Source organism: Phyllopteryx taeniolatus, chromosome 4 (assembly GCF_024500385.1).
Source record: "Phyllopteryx taeniolatus isolate TA_2022b chromosome 4, UOR_Ptae_1.2, whole genome shotgun sequence".
Lineage (NCBI taxonomy): Eukaryota > Metazoa > Chordata > Actinopteri > Syngnathiformes > Syngnathidae > Phyllopteryx > Phyllopteryx taeniolatus.
Genome location: NC_084505.1, coordinates 23,146,458 through 23,159,738, shown reverse-complemented (window position 1 = coordinate 23,159,738; position 13,281 = coordinate 23,146,458). Strand labels below are relative to the sequence as shown.

At 43.2% G+C, this 13,281-nt stretch overlaps 1 protein-coding gene across 1 annotated transcript; it reads right to left on the bottom strand.

Annotated features, from left to right (window-relative positions):
• Positions 1-2,771: 2,771 nt before the first annotated feature.
• Positions 2,772-13,235, bottom strand: cbx6a (chromobox homolog 6a). Its single transcript, XM_061770715.1, has 5 exons — positions 12,973-13,235; positions 10,767-10,810; positions 10,555-10,620; positions 9,226-9,280; positions 2,772-8,210 (listed from the first exon to the last, which is right to left on the bottom strand). Exons 1-5 carry the CDS (start codon positions 13,039-13,041, stop codon positions 7,134-7,136), a joined length of 1,311 nt encoding a protein of 436 aa, XP_061626699.1. The 5' UTR covers positions 13,042-13,235; the 3' UTR covers positions 2,772-7,133.
• Positions 13,236-13,281: the final 46 nt, after the last annotated feature.

The window sequence follows — 13,281 nt, the reverse complement described above, 5'->3', positions numbered from 1 at the left end:
TACGATCGACGGCTCGTCTCTCGAGAAACTTGCAAGTCAGATCACTCGTATCTCAAGGCACCACTGTATTTGTAAAGGCAGAATGTTTGCTTCAGCTCTTGTATTAGATTGTGTACCTAATCAACAACATCGGCATTGTTTCTTTGCCTCCACACAGTCGTGACATTAGAGAAAACTGAGCGCGAGGCAACATTAAACATTAACGGGCCACATTCACGGTTCACAAAAAAAATGAAAGGGAATAAATCAATCGCTTTGCTTTGTTGAACGCCAGTAGGGGGGGGAAAAAAAAACCACTTAGCGTATAGATGAGTAACTATAGGAGAAAAGTTGGACAAAGTGAACTAAAATGAAAGCAAACCTAATCACGCTGCTGAATATGCACGCTAACGTGTTAGCCACATTACACGAACGAACCTCAAGCCAAGCTCGGTTGTGTGATTGGGTGGCAGGAGTCCTTGTGAGGTTGTTAACAGCGGATGAGACGCCGACCCACATTCTGTATTCTATAAGGCTGGTTTAAGTGGTCTCAAGTCTGCTGTAAGTGGTGCGGATAGCGGAGAGCAGGTACCCCAACCAAAGGGTGCTGAAATTGTCAGAACCTATACAAAAGAAATGCGTACTGGACAGAAGCGGGGCTGTTATTATAACTAACTTAAAAAAAAAAAAGGCATATCAGACAAAACAAAGCCACATTTCTAGCAAACAGAACAACAGTTTACTTCTTTCGACCAGCCGCCCTCACTTCAGTATTATGGAGTGCTATTTGTCCATATTAAATAAACACCAATACAACTTTTTTTTGTTTTTTTTCTTCCATTGTCGGGGGAGGAGAGGCTGGGACAGAGTCATGGTATTCCCATTCATCTCAATTGGGAATGCTCACAGAACAAATTCAACTCTTATCTCAATGCACCACTGCAGTGGGCGGAAGCAAGCTTCAAGACATCAACTCATGTTTCGCTCCTGATTTAACTCTTAAACTGCTCGAGACGAGGCTTTATGGTGCTGTACGCCCCCAGAGCGACGCACGAACGTTGATAAGTGCTGCGACCTGCAGCCTCGATTGCAGCTTAATCCCCAGAGGTGGCCGACATTACGCACGCACTTGAACAGAAATGGGCCACTGATGTCACCAACTTTAAATCCGTGTGACCTCTCAATAGAGGGCACACGCTGCAGCCATGGCGACAGAGTGCCTCTGGTGTCATGCGAAATGATTTTAGAGCAGTAGTAACGATAAAGAAAAGAATACCTGGTTTTCCATGGAACCAGCTTTTATGATGCCGCTCCAGTTTCAACCGAGGCCTGCCGCAGCACTCTTGTGGAGCCCAACAGCGCCACACTGTGGAATATTGAAAGATTACTGGAGCTTAATGTGCTTTTTATGCGTTGTCAGCAGAGCAACTCTCATCCCAAATCAGCAGGACTGGTGCTTTTGACAAAGTGCAATTGGAAGAAGCGGTGCGAATGAACTTACCATCGTTTGATGTCCCCAGTTTCTTCGTTCGAAACCTTTAGGATTCTTGCTCAGGATTTCAGGAAGCTTAACGAGCGAACACCGCTGCGAGTGTACTATTTGTAATGTGACTGTAAACTCGCATAGAGTTGCAAACAGGATGTGAACCCTTTGCAATTAGCTGAATTCAGCATAAATTGGTCATAAAATCTGGTCTGATCTTCTAAATCATACCAATTGACACAGTTATTAAACTAATAACCACTTAAAGTAAATCCGCGCCGATTCCTAAATTGTTTTTCTCTGTGGAACCCTCAGCTTGTCACTGAAAAACTCACCTATTTGCGTTCTTTGTGCTCTGATGATATTCTCTGAGATGCCACAAGATGGACACCTGAGATGTTTTTTTTGGTTTTTTTTAGATACGAGCTATATGATATTTTTTTGCGATGACTTGCAAGCGTAAACTTTCTTTAAAAGAGGCTCTGAACTTTTTCTTGCAACTCTACTGAAGGTTACTCATAACAAGAGAATTGTGTCTTAAAACAACTACATAGCCTCCGCTAGCTTAATGCTAACATACAATGGGAAACCCTATAGGCACACGACCCTAACAATGTTACACTTTGCGCAATAGATGTCTGAACACAAACACTGCAGCAGCACATGTAGACAGATCATATAAAATACTCACAAGCATACATTCTTCATCCTCTGCGGACAATTAATATTACTGCCGTACTGAGAAGCCGAATTATTAACATGAAAAGCGTCACAAAACTCTGAAACCCTTAATGTTCATCAGTCCACAATAAGATGGACTGTCTACGAAGGGAATAAGTTGAGCACTGGTACTTCTCTCTCTAGGAGTGGCCGACCTGTAAAGATGACTGCAAGAGCCCAGCGCAGAATGCCCGAAGAGCTGAAGGAGAATCCTAGTTTCAGATAAATTCTTACAAATATGTTGGCAGAGGTAGGAAAATCAGCAACAGGTAAAAACTGCTGTCCAAAAGGATTGCCACACATTTTAAATCTGCAAAAGAGTACCTGGATTTTCTATGTTGGCTATGGTGGGACTTTGATGATTAGATCACATTTTATGACCAATTTGTACATTGTGGTTAACGACATATTAAATAGTACCCGGGCTTTCAGTTGTATAGCGCTTCGACCCTGTCTCCTCATTCACCAACTGATGACGCCGTATCAGGAGCAACTTGGGAGCTCAGTATCTTGCTCAAGGTCACTTGCACATCACAACTGCTATTAGACATGTTTTTTTTTATAAATACATAAATAAAAAGAGGCAGACTGCTTCTTGACAGCTTTTTAATTTAAAGTCTCATAAAAGGAAAAACACAAAGCAACAAGATTTAACAGGTAACATGACAAGCGAATATATCTATCATTTGTACAATTGAAAACATGCGTCAGAAAGATACATTACAATGTCACCCGTATACACAATTCATATACGAGCAAAGAAAGACAGCCTTCTGGTTCAAACCCACATTGAATTGCATCACATTGAACATAATTATGCATATTTCGAGAATGTCGTAATACAGTACAAAGAAAACGAGGCTTAAAAAGCAGTTTTTTTTTTTTTTTTAAATCAATAAACAAGGATCCTTCCTTTAAAAAATATTGCTAAATATAGCACTGGACAATATATAAGAAGCAAACCATTTAAAAAAAAAAAAAATAGGGGATGTGGTGAACACGGCTAAAAAAAAAACAAAAAAAAACATAAAAATCACAAGCCCTATTTGGTAGAAAAATAGGCCACTAAGTCAAGTTGTGCTACCCCTTATGACAACAAAAAAGGACGAGAACACCTAGTAGCCTAACACCTTGGTACACTTCTACTGAACTTCGACCCACAACTTAAACATACTCCTCGGAAGACCCCATACCAAACATCAACTTCAAAAGACGCGTTTGTTTCTTCATGTGGCCCATTTTTGGAATGAGTCCTCCCGAGCGAAACCATGAGTACTGACAACAATGAGAACCATCAAGTATGCAGAAAAACAAGAGGAGAGGTCCTGTTTCTATTTTTTACAGCTTGCGTATTCATATTCATGCTTAAGTTGTGGCAGGCTAACGGTGCAAGTGTTTGTTTTTTCGGAGCCGAGTGCAACTAGGGGTGAACGGAGCAGCTATAAGGCAACGTATTAAGGGAAGTCTGTAATACTGTGTAACAGGAGGGCGCAACAGCGTGTCAAGGTCTGAGGAGGTTTTGACTCAGCATAATAATTAGGCAAATAATTGTTAAGGATTCAAGTAAAACCCGAGGAGTTGTATTCTGTAGACAAACCAACCCATAAGAACTGGGTTGAAAAGAAAACAAACGGCCAAGTGCAAACGTGCACTTTGTACTTCTCAGGCATGAACGTCTACTACAGCCCCATTTACAAAGCTCGTTCAAGTCAGGATTTATCGGAACAAGTCGTCCCGCCGATATTCCGCTTTGGAGGTAGCTTCAGTGCCGTAACATAGGCGGGACAACGCCTGTGTAGATTATGAATGCCGGGACGGCGGATATGGGGTGCGAAGTTTCACTCTTGCCGTTCACTTGGCCCGCTGCTATACTATTTCAGCATAGTCACGTAACCAATTGTCTTGGTTCCAGGTTGCAAAACGGGTGGGTCGCTGTGTAAAAAGCATGCCGGATTTCCCATTACGGCTGTGATGCAGCGATTTTGCTGGATTACCATGTATACAAGAGGCTTGTCGTAGGTCCCGTGATGGAATAGAAGAAGTGAAAAAACATTGTCCCGCTTCTAACTTCACAGCATTATAATGGATAGGATTAAAAAGGACACATGAACAGAATCAATAATTCAAGGGGAACTAAACCCAAGATGTCAAAAGTTTGCTATATGTTAAATGTGCATATCTTATTTATCAGCTGCTGTTTATTTAAATTACAAAGTCGCTATTTTGAAAAAATACATTTAAAAACATTGCATCTACTCGCTTATGGGGGCCACCATTTTTAAGTCTTTCCACCCTTGAGAGAGTTCGAAAGGTACCTTACGTTGAATAATTATCCCGTTTAATACTTATTCAAAAAACACATTGTTAATCAGAGTACCGTGTTTTGACTAGTGCTGCCACGTACAATGTATTGTTGCTTTAAAATTCTTTGTGTTTAGTTCCCCTTTGATAGTTCTGCATCAACCAATCAATGATTACCATTGATTTACGTGCCTATGCTGCTTTTAAAACGGTTGTCATGGACCTTCCAGACCTTGACACATGGCAAAGTTACTAAACAAGAGTCACGGATAGCGTCAAGGCAAGCGGGGGGTTGAGGGGAAGGCGACAAGGACGGCCATAACTTATAAAGTCTACCGATGCGGCTTACCACGAGTGTGCGTGCATACAAATACTCGTACTTTGTGTGTATACTGTATATGCGTTCAAGGTGAAAGGCATTAATGAATTACATAGACTAGAGATGCAGTCAAGCGCATTTCATTCATTATTCACCTCGCTGTGCTGCTGTATGTTCAGTGCACAATCACGTCAAAATCGTAAGGATGTGTGTCGTTGGAGTGGGCAGGGGCTTAAAAAGCTCTTTCGCATGAGACTTCTTTCACACGCTTCACAAATTGGCGGTTGTCCAAGAGCGCATGAACGCATCGCAGCTGTGCAGGTGGACGAAGTGTAGCCAAGTGGCAGGCAGGACCTAGTAGCTGCCAACTAATTCTAAGTATACAATTTAATATAGTTAAATACATTACAGTTCAACACCTGGGCGGAGTTCAGTTGTATTCAGTTAGATAATTCTTCACTTCTTTTAATAGGATAGAAGAAACACTTCCATAGAGGTATTAATTTAGCAATGTGTGTATTATTGCAGATATCATGCTGCATTGTTGACTGCTTCTAATTTCGTATAGAATTTGTGTCAAAATATTCGAATATCAGGTGTACACCACTGCGAGCTTTTGGTGGCGAATCTTCAAATGATCATCAACCTTTGATGGCTACTTTAGATGGCGCATGCAAATCAGCTTTGCAACTTGGGTGTCACGCACCCGTCTCAAATACCTGCTTCTGATTGGGGCTCAACTGGACAAATTCTAAAGTCAGAGTCCAAAACGGCTGCCTCAGACCAAAATGGCTGTCTTTTGCTTCAATTTGACCGCTTCGGTTTCTCCAATCTCCTTACCTTTATGACACCTTTCCTTAAGCTTTGTGGGAATAGGTCACAGGTTCAAGAAGACATGAAAAGGTGCCTCCTTTGGACCAAAGGAAAGGACAGCACTGTTTCAAGTGGATTCGGCTCCACTTTTCCGAACTGAGGTAACAGCGAGCATTGCTGACATAAAATCTCGAGCTTGCAGGTTTACCTGCACACTATGTAAAATGAAAGAGGTGTCTTTTAAAATAATCCACAGATTGTACCCATGTAAAATAGTTCTACAACAATTGAAAACAAATATGTATTTTTGTAATACGATCATCTGCCTTTTCGCCAGTGATTGTATGTCACCCCCTCGCGATTGAGTTTCACCCCTCGTCAATGTTCTGTTTTATATGTTTACAGCATTGTTTTTCATATGGATATAATATTAGTCTTGCATTACTGAGGCAAATTTTATGTTCACTTTATGTTCTATTGTTCGCGAGGACTGTATTCGTGTCTTCGTGTAGTCTGTAAACCTCGTCGGTGGTCTGTTGCTTTAAATATTGCTGCTGTGCTAAAGGATTGTGGGTAAGAAAATTCCTTTCCTCTCGTCCAGGTTGCTCAGGAGAAACCTATGCTTACAGGTGGCTTAAAGCTGGCATCGAGGCACCTTTCCTAAGCATTTTTAGAACTCAAAACAACCTGACCTCCAAGTACTTCCAGTTCAACTCGCTGAGCTAGGATAGGAAAGTTCCTAAGCAAAAACGAGAATCCGAAGAGGGCCCGTGAGTCCTTGAAACTTTTTCCTGCGTCCGGTCATGATAAAAATGTTTGCCCAGTTTTGCTTCAATCTGTGAAATTGGTGACGCGAGTTTAAATCGTTCCAACTTTTTAAAGGGGCACTACTGGGTGTGTATGCTAAACTGTTGTTTACGAGATTGTTGAGGCCCTAAAAAAGGCAAGTCATTTGTCAAAATAAGTATAATTCAAGCGATTTCAAGATCCCCTGCTGATTTGCAATTCGCTCTTCACAAATGTAGCCATAATTTATTTTCCGTTGAACCTACCACCACCTATTCGCAATGTTTGTGTTGAAGTGACATATATTGACTGAGAGACAAACCTTGTATGGCGGGGAGGAGCCCAGATTAACCTCGTTTGTAAAGTTACGGAGAATCTTCACCGCATGAGCAGGTGCACGCACTTTTTTTCCCCCGCAATCCAATCTATGTATAAGCCTTTTTTTTTTTCTTTTAAAGTAAATTAAGGTGAGTTTGAAATGGGAACACAGTTTGTGGTCTGTTTACGGTTGAAACTAGTAATACAGGCAGTTATAAAGTAATTAGTCTCATTACTAATCAATTAACTCACGCATTTTACCAGTTGACGGCAGGGCTTGGTCCCAATCTCCCGTAAATAGCGGGGAATTACTTTATGGTTAAATTAATACCTCGCAAAAGTGAGCCTTTGTAAAAGCTGAATTTTCAACTGGACAGGGGGAAGTAATATTCAGTGGTGGTACCACATGACTTGTTAAGGCTTGGGCGGGGTGGTCTCTGGGGTATCAGGGGTGGCGCACGGCGGTGGGGACAAGCCGCCCTCAGCGGAGACTGGCGAGGCGGGGCCCGAAGCGGGGGAGGGGAACTCCTTGATGGTGACGGTGACCAGATTGGTGGTGACGTCGGTGACCACCACGTCTTTGCAGCTGGGTCCCATTTGCGGGTGCCAGTCGGGGTCACCCTCGGCGGGCACCCTGGCTTGTTCTGGCGGGCCGCCGCCACCTTGGGGCAGGGAGGCGCCCGGGGCGTCGCCAGCGTCCTCGCCGGTCGGCAGGATGGGCGACGCGGCGGGGTTGGCAGGAGCGGATGGGGGGATATTTGGAGATTCTGTGGGACTTTTGCTGGAGTGCGGCGGCTCACTGGATGGTGGAACAGACTGGGAGGGTTTAGGGTTCCCACTGGAGGGGGAAGGAGGTGCGCAAGCCTGGAAGTGGGACGGGACCGGGCGGGTGTTCCTGGCGTTGCAGGACCCCGGTTGAGTGTGAAAGGACAGGGGGCCCCCGCACTGCAACCCGAATGGCTTCCCGTACATGGGGAAGCCGAGCATCTTCAGCGGGGGTTGGAAAGGTCTGTACGGAGCTTCTCCCTTCTTCCCGATGATGCGATTGCGGGAGGGGATGTTCTGGCGCCCACCCGGGAGACTCCGAGAGCCCCCACCTGTCGAACCGCCCCGACCCGGCTTGTCGATTACCTTCAGGTTGAGGATGATGCGGCCGCGCTTGACCTCGCGGGGCTTCACGCGGCGGTTGAGGATGCGCACCGTCTCAGAGAAAGGCGAAGCGTGAGGGCGGGACGGGAAGCTGCCGGGCCCGGAGAAGGAGGACGCCATGGGGTCGCAGCGGGGCAGGGGGCGGCGGGACATGCGATGGCAGCGGTGAATGTCTTTCTTCAGCTTGTGGGTTGCGGCCAGGGAGCTGAGCTTCGGGGATGTGGGGGGTAAAGGGTGAGGCGAGGAGGAGGACGAGGAGGAAGGAGTCGCTCGGCTGGAAGCGGAGCGCGCTGTCGCCTGGCGGGATTTTGTGCATCGATTGCTTGTTTCTCCTTTTTGAGCCTGCGGGAAAAAAAATATATATTTTACTGGCCATTTTCCCAATATTTGAAAGCAAAAAGTGCCAGGATACTTCCGGGTAACAGAAACGTGATTGAATCATGCGGACCTGAATTGAAACGATGACAAAAGCTTTGTTTGGGGTTAATATACCGCAAAGGGTTTAGGGTTTCAATAAAATAAAAATAATCCAGTGAAGTTGTGGGTAAGGAGGATAAATCGAGTAGCTGTCGTAAATAACTTAGTTAAGAAAATCGCAAGACTGTCAAGAGGCAGAGTCGCGACTTCTAAAAGGGACAGACTAGGAACCAAACATACATCATTAGGTTGTGGAAAGCATTTCCAGAGAGTACAAAGTGTTGGGTTGGCTTCTCTTTCAGTAAGTTAGCAAAACAATGGCCAGTTACCACAGCGCGCTCTCCATTTCTGCATATATATAAAAAAAAAAACAGAAACAGAAAAGTCAACTAATTAGCCAGTTCCTTCCTTATTGATCATGTTAACTATGTCTGAATTTCCAACACATCTATTTTTCAATCAACTTACCTGTGGCAATGTAAATGAAAGCTAGCGTTCCGTATCCCGCCCTCGCAATTTACAGCACTTCACGTAACATCTTTTCAACACTTCCCACATTCAAATTACGCCGGGAGAGACAGCTAAAATCATCAGTCAAGTCATTTACCTTGCCCTTGTCAAATGACACGGACAAGTTTTGTTTGCTCATGGTGCCACCAGAACAAGCTCCAGCCTTCACCACCCGGACGTACATATGACATCATGTTGAAATGTCCAATTCGCACTCGAAATGGCTGAATACGTAACCAATTTGGTGGTAATTGGACTTACAGGTGCCCCGACTTCCACGTTTTTCGAGTTACGAGGCATCCATTTGAGGTCTGCTGCTTATTTATTTAAATTGACACAATTAATTCATGCTCCTCTCATTGTGTTGTGCCATGTATGGATTATTTGGCCTTTTAGATTTGTGGTGTGTGTGTGCCTCGTCTTCATTTACCTTTATCACGGGGTTCTTGGGTTTCGGCCCCCGCTTTTTTGGCCCGCTGCGTTCCCTGAAGAAAAAAAAAAAAAAAAAGAAAAAAAGCTTTAGTTTGAAAACCACAAATATAAAACATTGCACATGTACTGTATTTCCTCAAATAGTTGTTCGTCCAGAAGACAAATACTGTGGGAATACAGTGGTACCTCAATTTACCAGCGACCCGACCTTTTGCCTTGAGTTGCGAGCGCTAGCTATGGTGGCAGCGAACTTGACAACAAGCAGCAATTTGGCAGATAGTGAACAATTCTTTAAAATAAAGAGGCCAAGCGCTTGCTTCAAGCCATTTATACCCACTCCCAGTTGAAGTTTACCGTTGCGGACAGGCAGTGGGTTCTTCCAATATGTCACCACCTCTATTGGTGTTGTGCCAGTGTGTGGGTCTACATGAGAGAGACTTCAGGGAAAGTTAACCGTTTCTTTAGCACACGTCATCCAGGCTGTGGCTCACACTACATGACTAACATTTGCGCATATACAGTACTTCCCTGCTAGTTAAAAACCCACAATGCTTTACGTTTCAATATATTACAGTAGCCTGAACGACCCAGACTACATAACACTTTGGAATTTAAATAATGACGCTGAACTGTTCTGTAAATTATGGCATCCATGGAAAATGTTGGGGTGTAGGCTAAGCTAGCTAGCTAACCACACGCTGTAGTGGTAGAAATGTGCCAATTAATTATAACCAAGTAAATCTCAATTGTGCCCGGTAGACACTCATGCGAACCAAGGCACGGGGGTCTTCTGTGTTTCATCATCAAATCTAAGTGCAGTTTTTGTATGTATTATACTGCCCCTTGTGGCCAAGGCAAGTACACTAAAAAGAGCACAATACCCATTGAATTATCATGATGCACACACACATCATCATAAGTCTCTTTAATTATGTTATTACTGTAGGTCACTATAAAGTCCAATACTTTAAAGTGCTATTTTTTCTTATTATAAAAATATATCTATTAAGCGTGTAAAAATTTGTCTTTTTGGTTTTTATTTAGACTACTGAAACGGACTATTGGCATTTCCATTCATTTCAATAATCATTCCCAGCCACTATTGATTACGTAATAAAGGCAATACACAAGGCTTCCTGCTTAATAGATACCTACCCCAGCTGCAGTTGAGTAAATAAACATCCCGGGCCACTGTTTCTTGTAAAAATACAGTAATTGCTCCCACTCCATATGCATTTGAGTAAATAAACGCCCAGGACATTAATATAGTAATTATTCATGCATGAAAAGGGATACAAATAATTATAAGATGATGTCATCCACCCACTTTTGCTCAAAGCCTAGTATCAGCCTGTCATCCAGAATATTCTCCTCTGGCTCCCAGGTGCTGTCCCTGAATGAGCACAAATAACATGAAATGAGGTCACATCTCACAAAATTTATATTTATAGTCTCATATATATATATATATAGACATTTAAAAAATAATAATAACAACAAGGCCTCACGGTGCACGTGACCATTCGAAGCAGCACTTACTTCATTGCCCATCCCTTCCATTTCACCAGGTATTCAAGTCTCCCCTGCAAAGAAAACACACATGTTCTACTGGGGCTGGCTGATTAATCGATATCGATTAATTTAAATGCATTTGTCAATGTGCTGCTTTTTGCAAAACATTCCGTCCTGTGATTTTTTTTTTGTGGTTTTAATTCCAATTCATAGTAGGGATTCACCAATACCACTTTTTTCAGACAAAGTATGAATACAAGTAGTGCCTTGCATTTGAGTACTTACAGATAACAAGTATGATACTTTATAATGCCATTCAATCTTGTGATTTTAATGGAAAAAGTGTTTTATTTGAATCTAATATTGTTCAGAAATACTAACTTTGATTGAAAATGGCCACCCAGTAAGTTTCGCACAACTATAAAACTGCTTAAAGACACAATAAACCTATTCCACTTTCCCAAGTGCTGTTTCTGTTGTACACGCCTTGGTATGTGAGCAGATAAAAACACAGATTTGATGAAAAGACACAAAGAAGAATGTCACGGAAAAGCTCCAGAAATATAACATGTTTTTCGCAGAGTGGAAAGAATAAACACCTACCCATAGCATCTTTCTGTTTATGTTGCTGCACTGTTTGTTTTATACTGCGACATCCATGCTATTATCGATGCTTAGCAATAAGGTAGCAGACTTTTGCAAGATGAAGCTATGTGTTTGCTTGACTATACAATGTGTAAGTAGTAGTAGTTTATTTTATATTAGTTATACTGTAAACTTCAAATGTCAATAAAAATCTTAAAGCGAGCAAATGTTGAATATTGGAAGATCTGCTCACCATCTGCCAAACTGCAAACCATACACGCTCAGGGAGGACAGAAGTATGACACTCTGGTGGTATCAGGTCTAGTAGTATCGGAGCATTTTTACGAGGACAGACGTAAAGTATGAGCCCCGATACTAATATTGGTGATGCTTAGTTTATAGTACTGTACTGCAAAAATATCAATGACATCCTCAGCGACTATGTGAGTTTTATCACATTGTCAACTTTAAAAAATGTGAAGCTGTGCAAACCCGAACGCATGCAGGGACGTCAGATTCATGTGATATGTCGCAGTAATATCAGAGCTTTTAATTGGCCCAAAGCTAAGGTAGGGAGTAGGATAGTGTCGTCATGATAACAAAATTCTGACTTCAATACAATACCAACGATACCATGGCAAAAACCTCAAATGAGTCAAATCAGTCAAATAATAGATGACAAAACAACTTCACATTCTTTGTGTTAACATTAATTCAAAATAATATTAGTATACTAATTAGTATTACAAATTATTGATAAAACATAGTGAAGAAATTATATTTTGACACATTAAACATTTTAACCGTTACTTAAAGAATGTATTGTTTTTGAGGCATGGTAATGCAGTACTTTTTAGTACCGGTGCAGCATGCACATATGTCCCCATGTGCACTTTTTTTTTTTTTTTGCGATACAGCATAACGTATTGCAAATCGTTTCATGGACCACATTGAACCCAATTTGAGAAGCACTGATCTAGGCAACACATGTGGCGAGAGGCTCAGTGAAAGTTTGGAGTGAAGGCCATTCAGGGGTCACCCGATACCTTTTGGGGGGGGGGGGGGGGGCTGCTTACTGGTTCATAGCATCAACCTGACACTTGACCTGAGCCTGCCCCTAGTATTGTTTACAGGCTTTTCACTGATACTACTGACCTTATGGACACTGACCAAGTTGAAGGGACTACTGGAAGTGCTCATAATGGAAAATAGTCAATTGTCACACAAAACAAAGAATAGCCATGGCTAGAGTGGTGGATCTTGCAGGAGAAAAAGTCTAAAGTCAGATTAAACAATGGTATGTACGCTCACTGTGGCCGTGTAGCTTTAGCTACCATTAGCTAACGCATAAATCAGGCTCCATTTTAAACACTCCTCCCGTCGGCCTCACTCTTTCACTGGCAAGGCTCTTTAGTGTCTTTTTTTTAATATATAGAAACTGCTGGGCAAAGGCCTCAAAAGAGCAGCAGTGTCGACTGTCGCGGGCTAGCTTAGCATGTAGCTTATCAAGTCGGAGGCCTCCGACGCCACAGAGAGAGAGAGAGAGAGAGAGAGAGAGAGAGAGAGAGAGAGACACCACAGGGACGGACGACTTTCCCGCGGATAACATCTGTCAAAACACTCGGTGGTGGTGGAGGCGGAGGCTCACCTTTCGGACGCGGCGCTTCAGTATGGCTTCCGCAGCGAAGACGCGGTCGCCCATCGCCGAGAGCTCCATCCTAGCTATGCTCTTCTTTCCCGTCTGGATCGGGGTTCCAGGCGACAGGGAGAATCGGCTCTGCTGCTCGGTTCGACCACGGCCGCCGAACTGTCCGCGACACGCACGAACGCACGCACGCTGGGTTCTGCCTGCCGCTGTGGGTCACGTGGTCGAGGCCAGCCCTCCTGGTTGTCATGGCAACGAGGAAGACACGCACCACAATTTAATGGAGCGCGCTTCTTTTCTTCTTCTTCTTCT